The 27,898-nt window shown below is 35.2% G+C and overlaps 2 protein-coding genes across 2 annotated transcripts; both read left to right on the top strand.

Annotated features, from left to right (window-relative positions):
- The first annotated feature begins 168 nt into the window (after positions 1-168).
- On the top strand, positions 169-10,718 carry ftr55 (finTRIM family, member 55). The gene is made up of 6 exons (XM_056479990.1): positions 169-784; positions 5,609-5,704; positions 5,817-6,053; positions 6,125-6,272; positions 6,384-6,431; positions 10,080-10,718. Exons 1-6 carry the CDS (start codon positions 209-211, stop codon positions 10,595-10,597), a joined length of 1,623 nt encoding a protein of 540 aa, XP_056335965.1. The 5' UTR covers positions 169-208; the 3' UTR covers positions 10,598-10,718.
- Positions 10,719-13,728: 3,010 nt separating this feature from the next.
- Positions 13,729-25,923, top strand: serinc2 (serine incorporator 2). The gene is made up of 10 exons (XM_056480108.1): positions 13,729-13,820; positions 14,309-14,470; positions 15,753-15,940; positions 16,102-16,181; positions 16,864-17,001; positions 17,933-18,102; positions 18,569-18,659; positions 20,365-20,515; positions 21,259-21,477; positions 23,673-25,923. The coding sequence occupies exons 1-10, from the start codon at positions 13,782-13,784 to the stop codon at positions 23,809-23,811; spliced, it is 1,377 nt and encodes a 458-aa protein (XP_056336083.1). The 5' UTR covers positions 13,729-13,781; the 3' UTR covers positions 23,812-25,923.
- Positions 25,924-27,898: the final 1,975 nt, after the last annotated feature.

Here is a 27,898-nt window from a genome sequence, read left to right as displayed (position 1 = left end):
GAATACAGATACTGGAATTATTGATTCAGTTTCCACTAGTGTTGCTTTGGTTTATGGTGAGCTTGTGTTATTATTAACTCTTAGTTTCAATTTGAAACTGACCTATGGACCTTTATGAGTTTCTTGAACTACATCGCAAATCTTAACCATAAAACCAGGAAACTCAGATGAAAATAAACTAGAACTCGTATCGTGTACGTGCAGTAAAATGGCTGAAGCCAGTGTTACAGAAGAACAGTTTGTCTGTCCAGTGTGTCTGGATCTCCTGAAGGATCCAGTAACAATTCCATGTGGACACAGTTACTGTATGAGCTGTATTACAAAATTCTGGGATCAGAAGACCGTCTACAGCTGCCCTCAGTGCAGACAGACCTACAAGCCAAGACCAGTTTTAGGTAAAAACACAATGCTGGCTGAAGTGGTGGAGCAACTGAAGAAGACAAGACTCCAAACTGATGTTCCTGCTGCAAGTTTCATTACACCTGGAGACGTTAAGTGTGACATTTGTACTGGAAGGAAATCAAAAGCCGTCAAGTCCTGTCTGGTGTGTCTGGAATCGTACTGCCTAACTCATTTTGAGCATCATGAGGAATTTCACTCAGGAAAGCGACACAAAGTGACTGACGCCGTTGGTCATCTGCAGCAGATGATGTGCCGTGAGCATAATAAGATTCTGGAGGTTTTTTGTAACACTGATCAGCAGTACATTTGCGTGCTTTGTGTAATGGATGAACATAGAAACCATCACACTGTATCAGCTGTTTCGAAGATGGCAGAGAATGAGGTACGTACTGAAATAATACATTAACGTTTGGAGGAGCTCATCCCTACACTATAAAAAATTATATGATCAATTAGTCCTGATAGCATATGTTTTTAGGTCATTGTAACTTATTAAACTAAGGGAATCATGTTCTAACTTAATTTTATAAGTAACGCAAGCTGTTTTAAGTCAGTTTAACATAATATAAGTTCAATGGACTCAAATAATTCAAAAGTTCATAATATAAGTGGATTGCAACTATCAATGATCTAATAGCTTTAGAGGGCATAGGGATGAGCCCTTCCCAATGGAACCCACTCTCTACTCAATACTCTGTTTCAGGTGCTTTTAGATCAACATATTGAACTATTGAAGAGTTTAGATGCAAAAACCTCTAAAAGCCATCTGATGTTTTCTTCTAAAATTAATATTTTTCTCCAACTCCTGTGTGTAGGCTCAGTAATTTTACTTTTATAGTGACGAATATGTTATTTACGTGGCATTTAAAGTGAACATAAACATAGAAGGCTGATAAAAACGGTCGTTTACAGTTGGCATTTAGAGGTTTTTGCACCTGAACTCTTTATATTGAAATAATTTCCGTTTTATGCAGACTTTAATGCAGAAATGTAATGTTCTTTACTGAAAGTTTATAACTTTATCATTTTGTGACTATAATTTAACTCCTATTGGTTATTGTTATATTGCATTAATGTGCATTGCAGTAAAAGTTAATCTTTGCTCATATTGTGTCATATTGTGGACTTTGTCATGTTATTGGAAGCTCATAAACTTCAAATTTGTACTAAAAGAACAACACCAGAGTTGCTTATTGCTTCAATTTGTGAGTGAAGTTTAATGTCCATTTATGTTTTAGATTAATTCAGGATTCCATGAAGCCCTCTGTTTTTGAGGATTATGAAAATACTTTTAAAGAGCCCCTATAATACATAAGAAAATGTCATATTTTGGTTTTGGGGGTCTCCAACAACAGGTTGATATGCATACAAGAACAAAAAACACTTTCGTTGTCTTATAATATGCATTTATATTTTACATAATTATACCAATGACTCCCGTATGATTTGTACAGTGATTCACTTTTTCCAAACCCCTCCTTTGTGTGACGCTAATCTGTGGTGATTGGTCCAATTACCCAGTCTGTTGTGATTGGTCATCTGTGTTCAGTGCGAGATGGAAAAGAATGCTCAACAAGCAGCCCCCCATAGTGTGGAGTATTATATGTGTGAGCAGGAATGCAGTTAGACACTAGCCTATTGCTCTATTCTTAACCATAAACCCAAGTAATAACAATGACATTCATTCAGTATTAATCGACACAGCGGCAAAAGTTGAAGAGTGGCATTGTTGTGAAAGTGAACTTTAACTATTTATTCCCCACAGCCTCGCATCTCTAGCTATCTCACAGTGATCACTCGTCTTCATTCATGATGGAATCCCATCCCCCGAACTCTGCTAGTGTTTAAAGGGAAGGGTGGGTTCAAGTTTTCCTGGGTCTGGCGAATCAAATATAAATGTTTCGTGACGACATCAATGCAAAACTAAAGATTTGAAAACAAGACAATTCATAAAAATGATTCAGAGTCAACTCTTTTGAGAATCAATATTTTTAAACACAGTGCACATTCAGATTTAAACGGGTGGTCCACTACTATATCATATGTTAAACATTAGATGATGTGTAATGTAGCTGTGTGAACATAACACAAACAACGTCTCTGAATGTAATATGCTCCAAGTTCAATGCAAAGGGAGAAATTGACTTTAACAGAGTTATCTCTGTGCACACAACCTGCCCAGCGAAGGGGTGTAACCAGAGGCGCTGTAATGTAATAGCATTGAAAGCTAAAATGCCATCCAAACGCTGCTATTTCCACAGAGCTTGTTCTTTTTCTGTATTTGAGCTTCAAAAGGACACGACACAAAGAGAGAAGTTTTTAAAATTTAATTTTAATTATGTTCCAGAGAATTCTAAAAAATATATAGCTAGCATTTTACAAAGGAGAACTTCCAGAATCTATCCCAGTTCCAACCCGGGCTCATTCTGAAAATGTACCTCTACGGACGTTTCTGGAGACCGCGAAATACATCCCGGCAGCACGTTTTTATGCAGTTTTTGTTTTTTTGTGTACGCTTTTTGAGATCTCAAATTTCCCTCGCAAGTGCCATTCGCACCTGCTGTTCACGTGTAAACCCACCAGAGGCTGCTGTCGACTCACTTTTTGACAGACTTTCTCTCCGTCTGAGCGAACGATCGGCTGACCCACCCTCCCCCTTCCCTAAACCCAACCAATTTTTTACCACACAAGATTTTACCACATTTTCACCCTGCTATATACTTGTTTGCTTTATTTTTTGGAATCTGTTTTTATCTTACCTGCTTTCTGGAACTGCTCTTCACCGGAATCGAACCCCCATCTTCGTGGTTAACTCCTCTCTGCGTCTCAAGTCTGCCAATGTACGTGGCGCGCTAATGGGACAAACTGGTTGCAGCCGGAATGCCGTCCATATTGAGGGGAGCGGTCAGCTGGTAAGCGCAAAAAGGAACGGCATCACACCGCCCCGTACCGTTCGTTTAAAAAAATGAAATGCAGCCATACGTACCTCCGGCTACGTAATTCGCTGTCTACAGAAACGTCCGCAGGGCTACGTTTTCACAATGAGCCTGTGTTGCCCAGTTCAGTGCTAGATTTGGCTGAAAACTCCTCCAACCGACAAAGCTGTGGTTTGTGAGCCACAACTTGTAAGTATTTTTATTTGTTAAAATTGATCTATTACATGCACAGTTTCTATCGTTAACGATATGTTGAATTCATATTTGGCTGTCAAACTGCTGTAAACACCCACAATCGTCACCAGCGCTGCAGTGTCTCTCTATGCGGTCCTTTTCTCTGCATTCTACATTTCAAATAACGAACCCTCAAAAATATGAGAACGTTTAATATTACTTACACATGCTTATTCTGAATATATGTGAAAGACATATTATTTTAAAGAGCAGGTGTAAGGTTTAGCTGTATCCTCTTCATTTTTTTGTCTGAGTCAGGCAGCTAATGCAGCTAACAGCTGCTCTGATTGACTGTTTACACAGCGCAAAAGCGCAAGCTTGTAGGAGCTTGCAGTGACGTGGAGCCAATCTGTGAATTACAGCACATTATGTTAGCTGACCAATTAAAGCCTCTTAAGGGCTGGCCTTTCGGAGGAACTAGGAAATATGACAGTCGTTTTCATGTTAGCTGAGTAACTGTATATAATTAAAGTAAGATATATGAAAATATAATAAGATTTTTTACAAATGAAGCATGAGCACACATTGCTTGCCTCTTATAAATACAACCAAGCCTTAAAAAATACACTGTGGACCACCCCTTTAAAACTCAGCTGGATGTTTTCATTCACTTAGAAGTGTGTTACACACTGCATCGAAGGTAATTTTTAATAATCCATAATAGGGGCTCTTTAAACAATATCATAGTATACATGGGGATAATTACAACAACACAATGTTACATGTATATTGTTAAAATGTACACTATATATCTGCAAAGTTTTGAGACATTGAATTGAGGATTCCCATTGATGTCCGTTGCCACAGTTGTATAAAATCAAGCACCAAGTACCTAGTAAACTGCTTCCACAAACATTTGTAAAAGAATGGGTTGCTCTAAGAAGCTCAGTGATATCAAGCGAGGGATCAAAACTAGCAAAGCAAAACTGTCACTGGACTCTAAAGCAGAGGAGATGTGTTCTCAGGAGTGATGAATTCTGCATCTCTGTCTCTCAATGTGATGAACAAGTTTGGGTGGAGAGCCTGACTACTTGGTGTGTTTGGGGTTGTATTTCAGAGTTTAGTTTTGGCTCCTAGTTCCAGTGTAAATGAACCCTTAATTCTTCAGCACACCAATACATTTTTGACAATTTCATGATCTCAACTTCACAAGAACATTTTGTGGTACATCCCCTTCCCGTTCCAACATAACTGCACACCAGTGCAAAAAGCAAGGCCCATAAAGACATGGATGAGCAAGTTGGGTATGGAGAAATTGACTGACCTGCACAGACTCCTGACAGAACTCAACCCAACAGAACACCTTTAGGATGAATTAAATCACAGACTGTGAGCCAGGTCTGCTCGTCTAGAATCATGTAACCCTCAGGATTAAGATTGTAATGTCAAAGTTTATGTCCATAAAGGCAGATGTCCCAAAACATTAGCCAACAGTGTATGTTGTGGTTCATATTTACAATTCATGTGTAACCACTGTTCAATTAAACAGTCCAATTAAAACTTGCGTGGTGTGCTGTAAGAAAAAATTAAAACAGGTAGCTCATATTTGACCATATTTGTCTAACCGAGTTGTTTAAAGGAGAAACAGAGAGCAATCAGAGTTGTTTAAAGGAGAAACAGCAAGTTTGGTGTGGAGAGATCGACTGGCCTGCACTCAACCCAACAGAACACCTTTAGGATGAATCGTCCAGCATCAGTGCCTGACTTCACAAATGCACTTCTAGAAGAGTGGTCAAAAAAATCCCATTAACAAACTCCTAAACCTTGTGGAAAGTCTTCCCAGACAAGTTGAAGCTGTTATGTCTAAAAAAATGTGGGTCAACTACATGAAACCCTCAGGATTAAGATTATAATGTTGGTAAAGTTTATGTTCACAAGGGCAGATGTCCCAAAACATTAGCCAATAGTGTATGTTGTGGTTCATATTTACAATTCATGTGTAACCACTGTTCAATCACTAAACATTAAACTTGCTTGGTGTGCTGTAAGAAAAAAATAAAACCGGCAGCTCATATTTTACGATATTTGTCTAACAGAGTCGTTTAAAGGAGAAACAGAGAGTAATCAAGGATAGAACTGAGCAGAAACAGAAAGCCATTCAGCAGCTGAGAGAAGCTATTAAGTCTCATAAGGTGAGTTTAGACAAGAGAAGTTTGAACTCTTCTTCAGTGCTGAAAATATTCCAATCTCACTGAAGCTCAGTGTAGCTCACAGCATGTGTGATTGTGATGTGTGTCCTAACAGCGCTCTACACAGGCAGCAGTAGAAGACTGTACGAGGACCTTCGCAGAACTGATTCGCTTCATTGAAAGAAGTTGCTCAGAGTTGACAGAGCAGATCCGAGATCAAGAAAGGGCTGCAGTGAGTCGAGCTGAAGGACTTATGGAGCGACTGAAGCAAGAGATTGATCATCTGAAGAGGACAAACACTGAATTGGAGCAGCTTTCACACACAGACTGCAATCATATCCGTTTTCTTCAGGTAGCTAAACTTTTAGTTTATTGGGGACAGGTAATGTCAGGAATAATGTTATTTTTATTGTCTTTCTGCAGAGTCTGAAGTCTCTCTCAGCTCTTCCTGACTTTACAGAAAAGCTCACTTTCGATTTCTTCTTTTCCTTCAATGGTGTGAGAAAATCTGTCTTTCATCTGAAACAGAAAATGGAGGCTTTCTGCAAAGAGGAAATTAAAAAAATATCTGGTAAAGTACAGGACATATATCATCTAAAACTGTTTGTAAGAGAATAGTAGAAATTCCCAATAAATTTAGTCTTTACAAAAAATTTGCTTTTCTTTTTTTCCTAATTTTCAGTCACACACAGCAACATTATTCCCAAGACCAGAGAGGAATTTCTTCTATGTAAGTGACAAGAAAACAAGCACAACACCAAAGGTGTAGATTTGCCCTTGACACTGGTGGGAACACACATCTCTAGAGCACATGCACTACCTGACAAAAGTCTTGCCGTCGATCCCAGTTGTGAGTGCAACAATTAACAACTTGACTTAGTTGATCATTTAGAAAAGTTGCAGAAGGTAGATTTTTCCAATGAATCATCTGTTGAACTGCATGCCAATCATCACAAATACTGCAGAAGACCTTTTGGAACCTGCATAGACCCAAGATTCCCATAGAAATCAGTCATATTTGGTAAAGGACAAATCATGGTTTGGGGTTACATGTGAGAGATCTGCAGAGTGGATGGCAACATCAACAGCCTGAGGTATCCAGACATTTGTTTTGCCCATTACATTACAAACCACAGGAGAGTGCAAATTCTTCAGCAGGATAGCATCTCCTTCTCATACTTCAGCCTCCACATCAAAGTTCCTGAAAGCAAAGTAGGTCAAGGTGCTCCAGGATTGGCCAGCCCAGTCACCGGACATGAACATTATTGAGCATGTCTGGGGTAAGATGGAGGAGGCATTGAAGATTAATCCAAATAATCTTGATAAACTCTGGGAGTCCTGCAAGAACACCATTCCAGATGACTTTATTAATAAGTTATTCGAGTCATTGCAGAGATGTATAGATGCAGTTGTCCAAGCTCATGGGAGTCAGACACAATATTAATTATTTTTTCACTGCACTGTGACTTTATATTCTATACTGTACTTTATTTCTGGTAAGTGACAAGAGCAAAGTCAGATCTTACTGTCTTAATAAAATAATTAAAAATCAAGGCATGATCAGAAGTCAAGGTATCATTTTTTGTTCCTAAAACTTGTATAGGCGGCAAGACTTTTGTCAGGTAGTGTATCTAACACAACATGTCATATAACACAAATTCTCATTCATGCTTTTAAAAACATGAATAAAAGGCTTTAAAGACTTAATAATACAAATAAAAATTAATGAAACACATCCTAAGCTTAAAAAGTCAATTTACATGATTTTACTGCAATCGGGCTTTGATGAGGTATGTAAATTAAGAGGTATGTGACACAATTTAACCATTTTATCCCAATTTTTGTTTTTCATAATCATGGAGGCCAAAATAGAAAATGAATTTAGAATAATTGCACAGCCTAATATTATTATGGTGGACTCATAACAAACTTGACTTTAAAATGACTTACACTTAAAAAAAAAAGTAGCCCATTATGTCCAAGCCTTGAACAGTAAAGGATTTTTCACGCTTATTTTCGCACTTCTTGCATCCAAATGTAACTACAGCTGTCAGTCACTTGACAACAGAAAAAAGCTCAGCCCATCCCACTCCTTATGTGTTTGGGGAACCCTTGCTGCATGTCAAGGTTACTAAGAGGTGACTTTTGAATTTTATTTTAAAGTCATTATTTATTTAGGCAATTAAATTATTGACATTTCAGTAATTGTTGGATATTGTTGGGGACACATCCCCTCCATCTATGCCCTTGCACAACAACAATGTGATATAACTCTTTGGGCAAATCTTTCTAAAAGTGCAAATTGCAAAATAGAGTTGGAATTTGAAAATCAGGCTGAAAATAGATTGAATTAGACATTACTGAAAACGTACAAATGACAAAACACAAACCTAACATCTCTTTTACATATCCACCAATGCAATATAGAATTTGTTCATGACATGTCATCAGTCAGCCATAATGCCACTGAACCAAACTTGGCCTGTATCAATCATTCGGACAGGTACAAAGACCACTGTAAAAAAATACTAGGTTCCACACAATCGATCTGTGTTGGGGCAACATGAAATAATTCATTTAACTTATTCGTTTTTTTACAAATTTATGTGAATTGAATATAAAACAATTAAGCCCCCCCACCACCCCTTTAAAAAAAATCAAGAATTGTCTTGTTTCAACTCATTTTAAATAAGTAGTTTAAACAAACAGCAAACTTAATTTTTGAGTGATCCCCTCTCTTCTACAACTCTGTGGTGCCTCCTCCTGGCAACAGCAATTGAATTTTGGTAACAAAAATGTTTATAAACCAATGGGGTTGAAGTTAATCAAAGGATACTGACCTACTTTTACACTATGCAGAAAAGACACATCCTGATTATTTAACATGGTAAATGAGGGATTTTCAGCTCCCAGCTATGAAAATGTCCTCAAATGGTATGTACCTTAGGTCTTTTAAATTTACCTTAAAGCTGTTTTTAGGTTCTGACCTATTCAATAACACACTACCACACATCTAAAACATTTTAGGATGGTCTCTGACGTTACTGCTATGTCCAAGAAGAACACTCATGCTCTTGGAAGAATAAGGTGATCACCTCAACTCCCTTGTATGAAAACCTATTGTTGGAGCAGGCTTTTGAACAACCTCCAAAACAAATGAAAAGCTGAGTTGAATGGCTACATTATGTTGATCATGTGATCTTTGATGACAACATTGACCTGGGGAATGTTCAGTGTAAGTCTAGGATGTCTTACTAGAAACTTCCAGACATGTCTTCCTGGTGCTTCCAGGCACAAGTGTGTTTTAGGCACGTTACTTGTGACAAGCAGTTTATGCAGCAATGCATGGCAGTGGATGGAAAACTTGAAATTTCACCCTTTATCCTTCTGCTTACTCCCTTACTTATCAAAGTCTGCTTTAGCAAAAAAGTGTTCATCCAGCTGAGAGTGCTTGAACACCTTTAATGAGACCAGTTGAGTTTAAATTTGGAAGTAGATTGAGTAGTTGTCAACAGGGTTTCTTAAGCATTAGTTTTTCACTGTTGAACAGCAATGATCAGGGTACATGTAAGCACAATACTCAAAACCATTTAGAGTGAAATTGTGACAACATCTGTCCTTTTCTATCTGATATTAAAATTCAGGGATCTCTTAACTGATCAGACAAGATGTCATTACCAAGTGTAAATGGTAATGCATGTTAAATTTTGTCCACTTGTGTCTGGATTTAATGTCTGGTGACCCTTCTGTTTAATTTCGTAACACTTTAAATCACCCAGGCCTTCGGTTAAAGGCTGGGACAAACCAAGCCAATAGCCGGTCATTGGGCAGGGTCAGACCCTTAATTAGTATCTGTCAGCCAAGTTTGTGTGGTGTTTTTTCACACATCAAGTTGAGGTTGTTTGAATGCACCCTAAACAATTTAGACCCTGTTTACATCCTGTGGACAATTATTGCCAAATGGTTAGAGAGTTGCACTTGTAATCTGAAGGTTGCAAGTTCAAATCTTAGGTCCAGCAAGGATTGTAAGTGAAGGGAATAAACGACCAGCTCTCACTTATGACCTCAATATCACGATTGAGGTGAAACCCTTGAGTCAGCCACCAAACCTCTAACTGGACCCTGGGTCCTGCAGCAATAGCTGTCTACTGCTCTCGATTGTGTTTATCGTGTGTCTTGTGTTTGTTCACTACTGTGTGTGCCTGGGATGGGTGAAATGCAGAGCACAGATTAAGTGTCAACATACTTTACCACATGTAAATTCACTTTGCTTTATATGTTGAAATATGTGCTGGTTTTATTTTTGAATAATTGACGTTTTAATAATATGTTTTTTTATAAAACAAATATAATTAAATTATTATTATTTTTTTACTAGATTCACATCAACTGACTCTGGATCCAAACACCGCACATAAGAATCTCTGTCTGTCTGAAGAGAACAGAACGGTGACTTACACAGGCACACCACAGCCACATCCTGATCATCCAGACAGATTTGATAAATGTTTTCAAGTGTTGGGTAAAGAGAGTGTGTGTGGACGCTGTTACTGGGAGGTTGAGTGGAGTAATAGTGTGCAAATATCAGTGTCATATAAGAGCATCAGCAGGAAGGGACATAGCAAGGAGAATAGATTTGGATGTAACAATCAGTCATGGAGTTTATTCTGCTCTCCATTAAATTTCTTATTCTGGCACAACAGTGAAGGGATTGAACTTCCCGTACCATCCAGTTCCTGTAGAATCGGAGTGTTTGTGGATCACAGTGCAGGAACTCTGACCTTCTACAGCATTTCTGACACAGTGAGGCACATCTACAGAGTCAGGACCACATTCACTCAGCCTCTCTATATTGGGTTTGTGGTTGGTTATGAATCGTCAGTAAAGCTTTGCTAACATTTTGATATGATTGATGACATAATGTGATAAAAATGATGTGATGTTTATAATCATTAAAAATAAAATCATTCCATTGTAATTTACTATTATAGTTATTCAATTTAAATGCAGTTTTAATGGAAATAACATTCAAGATTTATGCTATAAACAGCTAAATCCTAATAATTATTTGAAATAAAAAATACTGAAAATCCTCATACCCATGAGATAAAGATTTAGCTTCATTATTACAAATCAATACTGTAAATATATACATGTTAAAATACAATGCAATTGCAGTTACTCTTATTTTACCATAAATACCTGTGGATTATGGAGGATGAAATCTGTGAAAACAATAAGTAAATAAATACACAAATATATAAATAAATGAGTAAATAAATCCATAAATTCCTGCATAAATAAAATAATAAATAAGTAAAGATTCAAATAAATAAATAAATAAATGTAAAAAATCCACAAATTCCTGCATAAATAAATATAAAAATACTTAATAATTTATTTATTAATAATTATTATTAATATTAATAATTAATTATATAAATTACAGGAATGTTGGGGGAATAAGAAAATGCTAAACTGAAAGTTCATCCCCCCTTCAAACGCTTATTCATTCATTCTCATTAGCATGTTGACCTGAGGAAAACCCTATGGAATTACGTAAAAGACATGAATAAATGTTTGAATGGGTAAAATAAACTTTCAGTTTAGCATTTTCTTATTCTTCCAACATTCCTGTAATTTATTTAATTTTTTACCTGCCCGCACTATTAATTATTTAAATATTTATTTATGCAGGAATTTGTGGATTTTTTATACACATTTAAGTATTTATTTGCATATTTATTCATTCATTTTCTTTTCGGCTTAGTCCCTTTATTAATCTGGGGTCGCCACAGCGGAATGAACCGGCAACTTATCCAGCATATGTTTTTACGCAGCTGATGCCCTTCCAGCTGCAACCAATCTCTGGGAAACATCCATACACACTCATACACTATACAGACAATTTAGCGTACCCAATTCACCTGTATCTCATGTCTTTGGACTGTGGGAGAAACCAGAGCACCCGGAGGAAACCCATGCAAGCGCAGGGAGAACATGCAAACTCCACAGAAACACAGAAATGCCAACTGACCCAGCCATAGGCTCGAACCAGCGACCTTCTTGCTTGCTCCTTGCATATTCATTTACTATATTATTTATGCATGAGTTTATGGGTTTATTTACTCATTTATTTATATATTTGCGCATTTATTTATTGTTTTTGCATTTTTCATCCTCCGTAGTGCATTCAGCAAATCAGCAAAGTAATTTTTATTTAAAAACAAAAAACCCACTTTATTTATTAATTACAAAATTATGTGTCTGAAAACAATACATTCAGTTGACCTTTAAGTGATTAACTATTATCAAAGTATTTTTTTCTAAGTATGTAGAGAAAGCTAACCTATAGCATTTTTTTTTTCTGTGAATGTGTTTAGCATATTTATTTAGTTATGCAGTTCTAAACTTTTAAATACAACAGATTTTTTTTCTCTAAATCTTACCAACTGCTTAAATGTGTGCTCATAACATCTGTGTGAGATGAAATAAAGTAATGGAAAACTTTAAATAAATATTAAAAAATGGAAAACGTGTGGCTAAATTTGATTTATTTTGCTTAAAACATTATCAGACTGGAATATTAGAACTGCTATTTAACCAAGGTCTTTTAACACTCGGAAGCATTTCTGTGTATTGTATATTTGATTTGTATATTTATATATGTAAGTATATTTGTATATTTAAAAGTGCCTGAATTTAAGTATGCAATTGAAACATTATCTGTGTGGTAATAAATATTGTGTCACTGTTTTAATTCTAAAATGAGATGTTGCAAAATTTCCTTTATATGGTATATGAGTCCTTATCACTAAGTGCCTTTGATGTCCCACACGATTGAATCAGTTCTATATGAACATACATTTAAATAATGAAATTCTGATGTTTTAATATAATTGGACAAACCTTTACATACATGCAGGTAGAATTAAAAGTTTTTTGAAATATATTTTTATCATTTTTTGCCATATTCTTTCATTGAATGGATGTGATTTTGCCAAGTCCCACACATTGCTCAGCTAACTTTGGTGAGTCTAATTAGATAAAATGTAAACGATTTAAAAATATTCTTATTGTCTAACGAGTTAACTGATAAAATAAGTCATTTTATATGACTTAACTTTTATTTTGTTTTCATAAAAAATATTAATCATTTTGCACGTGTCCTTGAAATTGCTGTCCACCCTATCATGATGTGGTAAATTCCCCTTTCTTCAGTGCACAATACAAACCTTTTGGCAATATCTGTCTTCATAAAGGATATATTTTTAAAGTCCATATAATGGAGCTCTTTGACTGTTTGAAATTAAAATACATGCTATTGTCCACCCTGTCATCGTGTTTCCACCGTTCAACTTTTATGAAAATAAACAAATTATTTATAAACAGTCCACCAAATCTTCCTATATTAACCAATAAGGGATATATGATATTTAGATCTTGGGTTTTATTTTGAAAATAACATGCAACGATGGAATATTTTATTGGTAAATAAATGTTTTGTCCATCATTTCATTATTATAAATACACTTTTTCATAATATAAAAGGTTGGATGAGTAAAGGAACACATACCTTTCTGAAAATATACGTGTTACAATCACGCTTCAATGAAAATATGCTTACACTACTGAATTTGTCCATGACAGGGTTGACATTATTTGAAGTTTGTTTACTGTTTGTCCGCTTGAAGTTTGTTTATAAAAAGTACTGAAGCTTGATCTACATTAATTTCGTGGTTAAATCAAAATCTCAAACTTTTTTTTTATTCTGACGTCTCAAAAGGCACTTTATAGTGAAAATGACCCATATATGAAATCTGTTTTGCTAATTTCAATAACGCTGCACTTTTAAAACACTTCCATTACAATCCATGATATGGGATTCAGCGTCATCTAGTGTGCATCATAGGTCATTTTTTACTACAGCGATTACTTTGTACCGTCATCTGATTGGCCCATCAGTGCAGCGATGTGTTTGCTAGCCAATCATCACTCAGTTTTTACAAGCGGTTATTAAAAAAAGAGGAAAGATTAACTTCCGTGTTTCTGCTTTAGTTTCGGTGTGTTTTCGGACATTATGGGTGCGTGTATGGCCTTGTGCTCGCTGGCGAGCTGCGTAAGTACAAAATACTGTTTTAAACTGAAATTATTTTACTTAAATTACTGTTGACTTTTTGTGTTGTCTATTTTCAACTGGTAATGACAGCAATGGATCTTCCAAAAAACTTTCACATCAGATTTCTTCATAAGCTCAGTTTTAGAGACAGTTTTGTTGACAAAATAGGTTATACATTTTTGAGAAAACAACGAAATAGCTCTAAATAAGCGTTTATTAAAGTTTTGTGTTATGCAGTAATGCCATATCTCAAATATCTACATTTCAAACATGATTAACTTAAATTTCTCCGAGAGCTGTTTGCGCTTGTCTTATTCACAGTCGCTTTCAAACCAAACATTTCATTTTAATAAACTGTTTACTTTAAACATAATACATTCCAGTTTAAGCTGTTCATAAAGTTCGTGTTTAGTAGACTATTGTGTTTGGGTGGAGAAATGTGTGGTATGTTGTGTTTAAAAATGTTTCTGCATTTTCTCCTCCTGTAGGCGTCGTGTTTGTGCGGTTCTGCTCCGTGTCTTTTATCAGGATGTTGCCCTTCAACATACAACTCCACTGTGACCCGCTTGGCCTTCTCCTTTTTCCTGCTGCTGGGCACTGTAGTGTCCATCATCATGATTCTGCCAGGCATGGAGACACAGCTGAAGAAGGTACAGCATATTTAAGAGTGGTGGTTCCTGTGGGCTCTTAAAGATGCAAGTTTGAATCCTGCATGTGTTCAGTTCAACTTTATTATTTCAGGTCAGGTCTAAACTGACCTAAGAAAAAAAGAGAAGAAGAGATCAAAATAGAAAGTGATATACATATAGTTAAATGGTGTTTCTTTCCTTTAAATAAAATACTTTATAAAATACAAATAGTTATCATAAACAGGAAATTAACAAACATTACATATTTGGATGAATGGGTTTCATGTTAGACATTTGTTAAAAAACAACGACTAATACTTGCATACAATTTTGTTTATTAAACATTGATTTTAACACAGATCAAAGACCAATAATGAGAATAAACAATCAATAATGAAAGTAGTTCTACATTTAAAAGCTGCTACATATTTAACAGTGACATTTAACATTAAACAAAAATAGTACTATTTTTAAAAAGTATTTCAAATGTAAAAAAAGGTTTTCTTTTTAAGTACATTTTAAAATGCATTTTTGTGTTGAATTTTCAAGATCATTACTTCAGTGTCATGATTATTCAGAAAGTAGTTTAATAGGCAGATGTTTTTTTTTTTTTTTTTTTTTAAACCAAATGCAGCTTTTAGTAGGAAAAAAGGTTCTAAATCCTGATATAGTTTTAAAACAATTTTCTTGCCACCAATGTAATCATAGAAGCTGGCTTGGTTTTAAAAACCATGCAAACGATTTGCTTGTGCATGTTAAATGTGTCCAACAGTACCCCCCCCCCCCCACCAAATTGTCTATATATGAGATGTATAAGCAGTAGCATCTATATTTATTCCTAGTTTAAATCCACATGCCTTTTGTGTTTGACACGGAATATTGCCACTACATTAGCCATAGCCATGTTTTAACAATCAGAATTGTAATGCTGTTAAAATCAAGTTAAATAACCAAATTTGAGGGGGATGAATGAAGGTCTCCAGTAGAGAACTTGTTGCATATGCACGTTTCAACTGTGCTAGGCTTTGTTTTTTTTCTTTGCATAATAATAATAATAATAATTAAATAATGAAATAATTTAAAAATTGCATTACAACACCCCGAGAACAGAGATCTGTTTCTGCTGTGTTGTTTTATTTATTGTGATTTTTATTTATTTATTTATTGTTTTTACATAAGAGAGGTACTATTCCTTTTTATTTGACTTTTTTTTTAAATGTATAAATTCCCACATTATGTTATCAAGGTGACTTAAAATATTGTTCAATTGGTATTTTTATTTTATTTTTTTATTTTATTTAAGATTCCGGGATTTTGTGAAGGAGGCTCTTCAATACCTGGATTTGAAGGGAAGGTGAACTGTGATGTCATTGTTGGTTATAAATCGGTCTATAGGATGTGCTTTGCCATGGCCTGTTTCTTCTTCCTTTTCTCCATCATCATGATCCGTGTGAGAAGCAGCAAGGATCCACGAGCTGCAATTCAAAATGGGTATATAGTTTTTATTTTTTTATTATTGCATGTGCTGTTTCTAGCATGGTTTCCCTCTGCTGGTGAAAGCTTGATATGGAGAATTCCTTTTTTGCACAATGGTTTTACTTTTGTCCAGGAAGTCTTATGTAATGTCCCATGACCTGTTTTTTTTTTTTAAGCTTCTGGTTTTTCAAGTTTTTGATTCTGGTCGGAATTACAGTGGGAGCCTTCTTCATTCCAGATGGAATGTTCAACACAGGTACATCAACTAATGCTTAAGAAAATAAGGTTTAATCATAATAGTAATAGATTATTAGATAAATGGAAAATCTAATATTTATCATTGTTGTACTCCTTTTTTCTTTTCTCTAAAAGTTTAATTCAATGGCTATATTGAATTTTGAGTTTTTAGCTATATAAAGTACTTATCATTCTTTATTGACATCCACAATACTGTAGGTTGTTTTTCAGTGCTCTGTAGTTCCCAGGAGGGATAACAGTTTTAGTTGTCAAATCAGATGGGATTCTAAGCAGTCGACATTAACACCTGATACCCATGTGGCCACAACACATTTGTAGAGTAAACATTAATGCTTCTTGATGCATCATTGACAACAGTGAATCACCACCCTATCTAATGTAGCACTTTCCTGCCTGTGAATGCTTAGGTTTTGTATCTTGTATGTGCAGCAGGGTTCACACTGTCATCAAAAACCGATATATTTTAGGGAACAGCCAAACTGGTCAGAGTATAGTTAAATAACCTGGTAGCAGTTTAAAATTTGTATATTATTTATTTATTTAATTTATTTTGTCAGCTCAGAAATATTTATATATATTTCTATAACTAGAAATTTGTTCTAAAATCATAATTCCATGGTAGAGTTTTTTCAGTTCATTGCTAAAAGGAAAGACTGTATAACGTGTACTACTTTTTGCAGTGTGGTACTACTTCGGTGTGGTTGGCTCCTTCATTTTCATTCTGATCCAGCTCATTTTACTGGTGGATTTTGCTCATTCCTGGAACCAAAAGTGGGTGGAGAATGCAGAGGATGGGAACAGTAAATGCTGGTATGCAGGTATGTTCAGCAGCATTGTTTCTGCATGTCTTTGCTTCAAAATTGATAAACTGCCACGAAAAAATGTCAGAAGCTAGCTTTCAGAGTTCTCATGGGTTCTTGAAATCTTAAATTACGACTAATCAGAATTAGAGATTATCTGTTGCCCAAATATTTTATTTATTGTAATTTTTGTATTTCTTTATTTATTAAGATGATGTAAAAAAAAAGAAATTGAGCTTGCTCGCATATCTTAAAATGTCTGCTTACACAAGTCTAAGCTGTTTCAAATAAAATCCATTACATTTTATGTCAGGTCATTTTAGAATCTATTTTTTAATTGTTATATAAAATTGTAAGTTTATCTTACAAGGAAACACAATATAACCTTTCTCCCACTTGAAATGGTTTTCCCACATTAAGGCCTTTTAATTTGAGGCTTTCGGGTGTGGAAAGTCGTTTAAAGGTTAACCAAGGTGTGGGAATCCTTTAGCTTTGCTGGTTTAATTCAAGCTTGCCATTTAACTCAAATAAAAGTAGTTAATTTTGCTGAATGTTTCTAAAACAACAACTGAGTATATGTGAATGTATATGCATATCTATTTGTGTATGTATATGGATGGATAGATAAAGTTTTGCTATTGGAGCAAATGGATTTTAAATATCATATTTTCCAGAAAATAAGTCATACCTGAATTGTGTTTGTGTCAAAATTGCTTTGTTGAGCAATAAAACAACACATTGTTAAGTTGGACTGGTGTCACATTTAAAATTTCACATAGAACTTTTATACAATAAATTGTTTAGAAATATATATTTTTTTTATTGCTCTTAGCCCACAACAAACCCTTAAAGTTCAGTATTCAGAACAAAACAGAAACAGTGGCATGCATGCATGCATAGAAGTGTTAAATGTTTTGTGTGTGTGTGTGTGTGTGTTTTCTCTCCACAGCCCTACTCAGTTTCACATTGGTACACTATATCTGTGCCTTTGCGGCAGTGGTGTTGTTCTACATTTTCTACACCCAGCCAGACGACTGCACAGAACACAAAGTCTTCATCAGTCTTAACCTCATCTTCTGTATCATTGTGTCTGTGGTGGCCATTCTTCCGAAAGTGCAGGTCAGTCTCACACTCCTAAGCTGTTTTTGCTTCACAGTGTTCTCTTGTAGTTTATTTTATTCATTTATTTTGTATTTTATCTTATCATTTCATGTCCACTACATCAGTTTATGAAATCCACTCAGTGTAGTAAGAGTGTGTTTTTGAAATTTGGGCTACAATATTATTAATTTAATCTCTAAAAGATGAATATAAAAAAAGTTTTAAAACGCAGATGGTTCGTATAACAACCGCAACGCATCCATTTAGAAAACAATATGATTTGTGTACTAAATCCAGCAGTAACACCAGCACAATTTGCACATATGTACAATATTTCACCACCTGAATACAGCAATCTAATATTTGCTTGTTTCATTTGCTTATCAGTGGACTTGTATATTTAGTAATTTTTACTTTGTAAAGATTTGTAAACATGCTGAGTTGTCTTCAAAATCTGAATATTTGCTTTGCATATATGTCACAGGAAGCTCAGCCAAGCTCTGGTCTGCTCCAGGCATCCCTCATCTCTCTCTACACCATGTATCTCACATGGTCTGCTATGAGCAACAATCCTAGTAAGTCTGACAACCAGGTCACATGTGATGCTGTTCTTAATTCTCATCAAATTTTAATAGATTTTTTAAAACTAAATTTAGTCCCTCACCTATGAAAAAGAAATTCACAAAAACACTGTCAGGTAAAAGGATTATTATATTCAGTAATTTATCAGATCCAAAATGTATACAGTTTCTGCCATTTTGCCCATTTCCGTTCTTTGAAAACTTGCAAAAAGGAAAATTAGTCTCCATATTCCTGCCATCACTATCAAAGTTTTTCAAATCTGTTTGCCTTTGTTGAACACAAAATAAGCCATTTTGAAGAATGTTAAGGAGATTAAAAAATGTAAAAAAGAAAAAAAAAAGATACTGTTGAAATCAGTGTCTCCAGTCAGCTCTTTCGGTTGTTGTTGAACCATTTGTGAAGCATTCATTGAAATACTGAGGGGAAAAACATGGCTTATGGCTTTTTTGGCTTATTACTTTTGAACTTTTATGAGCTTTTATGATTCAAATAAGTTACCATCTATAGTTCTTAACCAGGTTACAGCACTAATTCTGTCTTTAACTATTTCACCCTCTGATGGAATGTCAGCAAACTTGAATGTGCAAGCAAAGAGAGTCTGAGGCTATGATAGAGATTAGTGACAGGTTTCTCACAACTCTTATTTTTAGTGGTTGTTTGCAGTAATATTGGGTAAGAAGTAATATTGCGACGTTTTCAAAAAATAAAAAATAAATAAAAATAAAATATATATATATATGTTATTTATTCTTTTGATGCACAGTGGAATTATGTCTGAAATATTACATGATCTATCAAAATTCTGAGATTTTATTCCGGTTTAGTAAAAACAGTAATTTTTTAAGGAAAAATAAATGGTTACAAATCCTAGTTTGTTGAACCGTGGCAGTTGTATAAGTATAAGTTGCAGGAGTATATAAATCTTCTAGTCTTTTAATTTTCTGTATGCAATGAATAATTGTCTCGAGCAGCATGATTTATATGACCAAAACACTGGAATAGATTTCTGTACAGAGCAATTTGATTCATGTTTTTAAAAATGTATATATATTTATTTATTTATTTATTTATTTATATGTATTTATATATTTTTTTATTTATATGTATTTATATATTTTTATATATAGCTATCTATTTATTTATTTATTTATTTATTTATTTATTTATTATTTTTGTATAATTTCTTACAGAATTATGATGTTGTTGTTGTTGTTCTGTAATATATTTTTTGTTATCTATATTTATCTTGCCATGGAATAGCCATGTGTTGCTAATGTGAAAAACAAACAAACAGACATGACCAAAACTGAGAAATCAAATTGTAGTATCTACAAGAACAAAGTATTTTCTGCAAAGACATGTTCTAGATGATGCTTGTCTGCATAATTGAGTGCTGGGAAATAAGGCATACACAAACACATGGAGCTGCCAGAATGGAAAAAAATGACATGCGTTAGCAACATCCTGGCCAATTGTAACTAGTTGAAAGGACTGTTTTTCCCTGTAGAGTGCAGAATGGAAATTCTGCATAACTCTTGCATTTATTGGCTCCACTTAACTCAACCATTGCATTACAGCCCAGTTAGCATGTTTAAAATGCATAACAGTATACATATTAAAGTGCACTACTCTATTCTTTTTTTTTTTTTCTTTTTTTTTTTTAATAAAAACTAAACCTATTTATGTCTCTGGTTACAGACCGTAAGTGTAACCCCAGTCTGTTAAGTATAGTCAATGGCCAGTCCGCAGCACCCACCCCTACCAGCACCCCCGGTGTCTTTACCCAATGGTGGGACGCCCAGAGCGTTGTGGGTTTGGTCATCTTCCTCCTGTGCACACTGTATGCCAGGTAAGCTTTTTTTTTACCACTGCCAGAGACAAAGAAGGATTTAATATCATAACTTAATTTATAATAAAATATAAAGCAACAATAATAGCCATTTAAAAAAAAAAAGATAAAAAATAACTTTTAAATTAAGTTTAAGTTAAAATAATTAACATCAAAATGATTTCTACATTGATATGCTGTTTATGTTAAGTTACTTGTTTAATAAGAATAAATTAAAAAAGACCTCAGAATGTTTTTCAAATTGTGTTAATGTAATTTCAAATGTTTAATAGTATAAGTTTTTATGATTTCAATTAGTTGGACGAGCTTTTTGATTAGTGAAATTTTATTTGACTTTTTTTCTGCATTTATTAAATAAATAATGATAATAATATTTGACAATGCATTCCTTTTTTTTTTTTTTTTTTTTAAAGCTCAATTTAAATAAGTTAATTGGAGTAATGCAGCCATTTCTCCAGTCTTCAAGAAACATTTCTTATCTATGTTTAAAATTGTATTCATCACTTATTTGTCTACATTATTTACTCCTCTGTTTGCTTATTCATTAACCAATTTTTGTTTACTATTATTATTAAATAAAATCTAATATTTTTATCAAAATGATGTAAATGAGCTGTATCTTTTTTGTGTCATAAGTCTATTAATATCTCAAATAAATCTAAACACACAAATCTATTACCCATTTTATTTTTTATTCATAATAATAATATATTTTTTTATGTTTGCTCCTTCTCTGTTTCTAGCATTCGTTCCTCAAACAACAGCCAGGTGAATAAGCTTATGCAGACAGAGGAGGTTCAGGGTCTGGCGAGCTCTGATGCCAATGATGCCATCTCTGAGGATGGCGTGAGACGAGCCGTGGATAACGAAGAGGACGGCGTCACATACGGCTACTCTTTCTTTCATTTCTCTCTCTTCCTCGCCTCTCTCTACATCATGATGACCCTTACCAACTGGTACCAGTGAGTGTCCTAAAATAGTACTGCTTTTTAATATTCAAAGTGTTTTTAGATATAAATCTTTTAAGGGGTTTGAAAATGGTTTAATTATTAATAAGATTTATAGAATCGACAAGTTATGTTTTGGAAAATGAATTTTTCCACACTATAAAATGCATTTGGGATTTAAAAAACTCTGTTGAAGAGGTAAAAGCCACGAACCAAACAAATTCACTAAAGGTGAATTACAAACTTTTATTCGAGAAGCTATTGAGTGACCATTTGAGACAGACTCCATTCTGTCTTTTGTCTTTCTGCTTCATCTAAATGTGCAGAGGGAAACCTAGTTGCTTATTTTTTTGTGTGCCATGCTTGCTCTGATTGGTTGAATTTTCTGTAGAGCATCATGGGTCAGGAGTTATTTTCCCAAATTCTTCAGTAAAAAAAAAAGATGATAGACAATAGGCAAACAGATAAGTTAAAGAAAGCACATACTGTTTATTTGCAACTTTGAAGCTCACAGCTCTCTTTAAAGGTTTATCGGTTCTGTCTTTTTTAGTTTTTCTTTTATCAGTTTGTGTACGCGCACACACGACGGTAGTCACCATGTGCAAGTTAAAGCAAAAGTCACGTATAACTATTGGCCCTCAACAATATTTTCAGCCAATCAGCTTTCTTATGTTTACAATCACTCTTACTGGTTGGTGATTTTTGCACTCGGTGTGCAGCGAAAATAAAGAATGGCATAGTGGCCTAGCCAAATAATATTTTTATTTTCAAAATGGCAAAGAGGCAGTCAGACTTGTTTTAGAAGCAAAGCGATCTTAAGTCAGCCAGAAAACATGACAGAAGAGGTAACTGTGGGCTCTTCTTGAAGATTAGACTGAGTGAGTCATTTAATTTTTTTTTTCACTTGGCACATATTAGTGAAGTCAACTGAATAGTGATTGTTCATACGATTTATGTTTGTAGCCCATGACTGACCTATAACATTATATGGCACAAAATAATTAAAGACCTTTCAGAAATGTGAATTTTTATTTTTTTTGCACGCTTTCACCGTTTACTGATGTGATGTTCTGGGAAAACTGAAATTGTGTGGTGGACATTGGTCACGGTAACTTTTATTTCCTAGCTTTGTTCCGGGAATTATTCATTTGCAAATTAAGCACTGAATGTAGGGCAAACTGAGTGAGAGGTATGTTTGATTTTGTGCTTTTTAACATCTTATCTTTAAAATAACATTACACAATAAATGAAACATTATGTGACAGTGTCAGAAGCATATCTATGGACAAAGTTCTCAGTTTTGTATCCCATATGTTACAGGATTATTTAACAGTAATATTGATAGATTTGAAGGTTATTTACTAAAAGTTGCCTTTTGATATTGGATGAATGAACAGTGAGGGGAATAATGCCACCTCATAACCATTTTTGTTTAAAAGTAATTTATATGTATAATTAAATCATCATGGGTTTAAGAACAAAGATGAAATGTTAAAACGCCCTCATTATGAATTATTTAAAAGCATAGTTTGGTTTTGGAGTACCCAACAACAGGTGTATATGCTTGCAAGGTCAAAAGCTTTTGTTGTCTTATATGCGTTTTTTTTAATTTACCTTTATTACTCCCATATGAAATGTTCAGTGAGTCTTTTTTCCCCCCAATTACCTCCTTTCCATTATGCTAGTCTGCGGTGATTGGTCTGATGACCCCCTTTTGCTGTGACTACCTGTCACGGCTTATCAAGACTGTGTTGAAACATCAATCAGCTGCAATACAGAGTATATGTGTGAGCCCTATGCTGGAACTCATTGATAAAGCAAGCTTTCACCGGTCTGCGAGTGTAAACGTTTGGTTGGGCAATGTTTTGTTTAGACATCTTGAAGAAACGGCGATTTGTGATTCCTGCTATAGACTATGAGTCAATTCTTTCTTTTGGAGAGTCAGTAACTTTATACATGGTTTGACTTACAGCTGTTACACGCTGCATGAAGGGTCATTTTCAAAAAGCCGTAACAGAGGAACTTTTTAAAACTTTTATTTCTTTATGGAAAAATATAATTTTGTACATTTTTACCCCTGAAACCTGACTGCTGATGTCTGAAGTGCCATCTATTTTTGGGAGTTTTGCATACCTGTACAAATTTGACAAGAAAAACAGGATTGAACAATTATTTTCTCTTCTTTTTCACTTTCTCATTTTTTTTCTCAGACCTGAAACTGACTATGCAGCCATGACGACCACTATGCCATCAGTTTGGGTGAAGATTTGTTCCAGTTGGCTGGGATTGGGTTTGTACCTCTGGACTCTCGTGGCTCCGCTAGTCCTGACCGACCGGGACTTCAACTAAACACCTGTAAGATACTGCAAACAATCTACCTTTTACACCAAATCATATGCAGTCACAGAAATTCCTGTTCATAAATGATTTGAGCTTTCAAACTCACTTCTTGCACACTTGTTGACCTTTTGCACGCTTTGTTACATAGTTATTCACTTTTAGAAAAGATCCCTAAATGCACTTCAGAAAGCTTCAATCTTGGTAATACTGCATAAACAAGATTTCTGTTTAAAGGTTTGTTTTCTTCTTTTATATTTTGACTTATCATGCATACGCTGAATTCAAGGCTGATATATAAGACAATTGAACTATTTCTAAATATTTTATTATCACGTATATCTGTTCAGTTTTGTTACAAAATGCACTACATTTAATCAAATCAAAGTTGAATGTACTGGAAAACAATTGAAGAGTGCTTTTATCTGTATTAAGATTTTAATTTTCATAAAGATATGCATAAAAACAGCTTTATTTTAGGAGCTTTATGATAACACTCCTCCTGACCAAAATGTTTTGTTTTTTTTTTTCTTTTGTATTTGTACTTTTTATTCATGTAAGTCTGATGATTATTAAACAATGTACACGATGTTATGGTTCTCCATTCTGACTATTTTTTTAGCCTGATGCTGTATAACAGGAAGTATCCTCTAGGTGGAAGTGTTGTTCTTATTAGTTCACTACTTTTACTTGAGTGCTTTTATTTAGTGGATCTTAGACAAGTGTTTTCTACCATGCTCAGCTTCTAGGGTTTCAGATTTGAACACTTCACGTACTACTGATATAAAAGCACTTTAAATCATGAAGAGAGCAGTGCAATTATTTTTCAGTCATATTTAAGAGTGGGCTTTTATAGTGAATAATATATTTTTACTATGGCCATTACCTATGTTTCTCATTCTCATATTCTCTCTTTACAAAACACTCATGGGCATTCAAATTTAAAGCTATTTAAAAAAAATCATGAACTTTGAATGTCAGATTTTTAAAATTAAATTCAAATTATCCAAAATCATCACCCCATTGAACAGAATGACTGCATTAAAAATGCTAATGGTAGAACAGTAAAATATATGCATGAGAAAAAAAGCTGGCCTTTGAAAACATATTCTTGAAATTTGTACATCTACTCACTTAATGGTCTGTTTTTAGTCAACCAACCATACAGCAACAGCTCCTTTTAATTAATCTCCTAGACTTTTGAAGTTCAAACAGGCCATCAGAATTGTATGATTGTTTGTACCTGCCGTTCTGATCTGTGTGCTGATTTATTGGTATTTTGACACGAGTTTCTCTAGAGTTTACAGAGAACGGTCTGAAAAAAAGGCACAGTTCTTGGATATAAACGCTTTGTGGATGCCAAAGGTAAGAGGAGAATGAGCAGGCTGACAGTTTCAAGCTGATAAAGGCAACAGTTCCTCAAATAGCCACTCATTAGAACTGAGGTCTGCTGAGAAGCCTCTCTGAATGCGCCACACATTGAACCTTGAAGCAGATGAGCTAAAGCAGCAGAAGATCACATCTAGTGCCAATCCTGTCAGCTAAGAAACTGAATCTTCAGTTTGCACAGACTTATCAAAATTGGACAATAGAGGATTGTAAAAAGATTGCCTAGTCTGAGTCTCAGTTTCTGCTGTGACATTCAGATGGTAGGGTCAGAATTCAGTGTAAACCGCATTTAAAGCAGGAATCCATTCTAACTTGTATCACTGATTTAGGCTCCTTAGTTTAGTGTAATGGTGTTGGTAATTGCTTTTTGGCACACGTTTGAACCCCTCTTTGGCAACAGAGTATTGTTTAAATGTCAAAGCCAACTTGAGTATTGTTGCAGTTCATGTACTTTCAGGAGGATGATGCACCATGTCACAAAGTTAATTCCTGGTTAACTGGTTCTATTCAGATGGCCTTTACAATTACCAGATCACAATCTAATAGAGCTTCTTTGAGGTGTGAAACATGATTCACATCATGGATGTAAAACTGACAATTCTCACAATTGTGTGATGCTGTCATGCCAAAATAAATCAAAATCTCTGAGGAAGGTTTCTAGTACTGTTGAATCTATCCTATGCTATTGAAGGATTGGTTCACTTTCATTAAAAAAATGTACAGATAGTTCACTCATCCCCTTGTCAGATGTTTTTTTTCTTTGTTAAGTGGTAAAGATATTATGGTTTTTCAGGAGTTTTATGCATATAGTGGACTCCAATGGAGCTTGCAAGTTTGAGCTTTTGAAATTCTGCTTCAAAGAATTGTAAATGATCCCATCCAAGGAATAAGGGTCTTGTGAAACAATCTTCAGTTTTATAAAAAAAAACAAACTGTTTTATTTTTCAATGATTGAATTAGTTGGCAGTGATCGTGTTGTAGTCCAGTGTTGGGTTCTTTGGGTCTCTGTAGGGCTGATCTGCATGTAGGGCTGTTCTTCAATTTAAATTTGTATGGCCTTCGCTCCATAAATGTCCTTTGTAATCAATGTTGTACATCGGAATCAATGGGACATTGCTCAATTGCCCACTATCTGAAAGTTTAAATGAGTTTTAATTGAGGCTAGGTTTACATGACAACAATGCAAGCCAAAAACGTTCTCTTGCATTTACATGACAACATTTTCGAAACTCTTCATTTTCAAACGGCATTTGCACACAAAAATGCAAGTGGAATGCACTTGAAATGGCAGGATTTTGTGGAGGGGAAGTTTGCAAGGGCATGTCCTCATTTACACTAATACGTTTTAATTTTAAAACGACATTTTAGAATGAAAATGATCTACACTGGCGTTTCACCTAGCATTTCTGAACAGCTCTCCGTCCACAATATACCACTGAAAATGCACATCACATGACCACACCTACAATCTGGCATGCGCTGCAGCGTATGCGCGCGTCTGAGCTCCAGGCAGTCAGCCGGTGCTCTGCAGGCACCTCTCCAGATGAGAGCAGCGCAGGTCGGACAGTTCACCAAGGATCTTCCCCTGGATTTCATCTCACTATAGTTGTTGAACGTGATATTTAATTCATCTTGTCTTTATCTAATGACTCTTTGGTCTTTTGAATCTGTTATTTGTTCTCCGTAATTGCGTTTTGGCTGAGCGCAAAGATAAGTTAAAGGGCACCTATGGTGAAAAATCTACTTTTTAAGCTGTTTGGACAGACATGTGTGTATGTAGAGTGTATAGACCGTCATATTGGGGTGATATAAACACACCCAGTCCTTTTTTTTTTTTTTCAATTTAACAACATAAAAATGGTGGACCAATTGGAGCGGTTTTTAGATTGATCGCAACTTGACATAGGAGTGCAGTCCCCCCGCCCACCAATATTGATTGACAGGCACGGGTCACCTAATCCACCGTTTGTCGGTTCACGTCCGCCATTTTCAGCGTGTTTTTAGATGCAAGACTCATTGGGCTCAACACAAGATCAGCATTCATCACATGATCGCTGTAATCGGAATTATTGTTTGTAACTTAGTTTGATTGTAGGTAGGTTTGCAAACTAGTACTTTTCATTGCGTCTATCTCAAACTTCAGCCGTTTGCATTTCTCGAGGTCACAGAAGCTCCCTGTGAGTGTGATATTAACTAGATGCAGCTGAAAGTGTGAGCGCCTTTGCCTCACGTGAGTGTTGCTCCATTGGAAATAAAATAATTAACTTGCCTGCAGGTCGCACAACAGAAGCGCCGCTCGGCGACACGCAGCGCCAGGCATTTTAGAATTCTAAATATAGGTTTCTATCAGGGTACACACAACGGAGCTTCAAGTTGCCGGCTGTCCGCGGTGCCCAGCCAGGATTCGGGACACTTCATGTTTCTGCCACGCCACAGAGCTCCATTTGAATAGCTTTATTTTCAATAACATGCGAATGTCCGTGTCTGCTGTTTTGTGTCGCGGCCCTAAGCAGGTCATCCGGTGCCTCAGTCAAAGTTAATTCAGTGTGCGTGGTTATTAGTGTCGGTGTACACGCTCAGAACTTTAAGCTAGCACACAGTTGGCTTTAAAACTATACAAAGACACAAATGATTGTGTACTCTCTGCTTGGTCTGTGTCCGAGGCGTACATGTACGGCTGAATGCTGATCCTCTCGTTCATGCTGCTTGT

This window comes from Danio aesculapii, chromosome 19 (assembly GCF_903798145.1).
Source record: "Danio aesculapii chromosome 19, fDanAes4.1, whole genome shotgun sequence".
NCBI classification, from domain to species: Eukaryota; Metazoa; Chordata; class Actinopteri; order Cypriniformes; family Danionidae; genus Danio; species Danio aesculapii.
The sequence above is the reverse complement of the archived record's forward strand: the minus strand, read 5'-3'. Positions and strand labels throughout refer to the sequence as shown.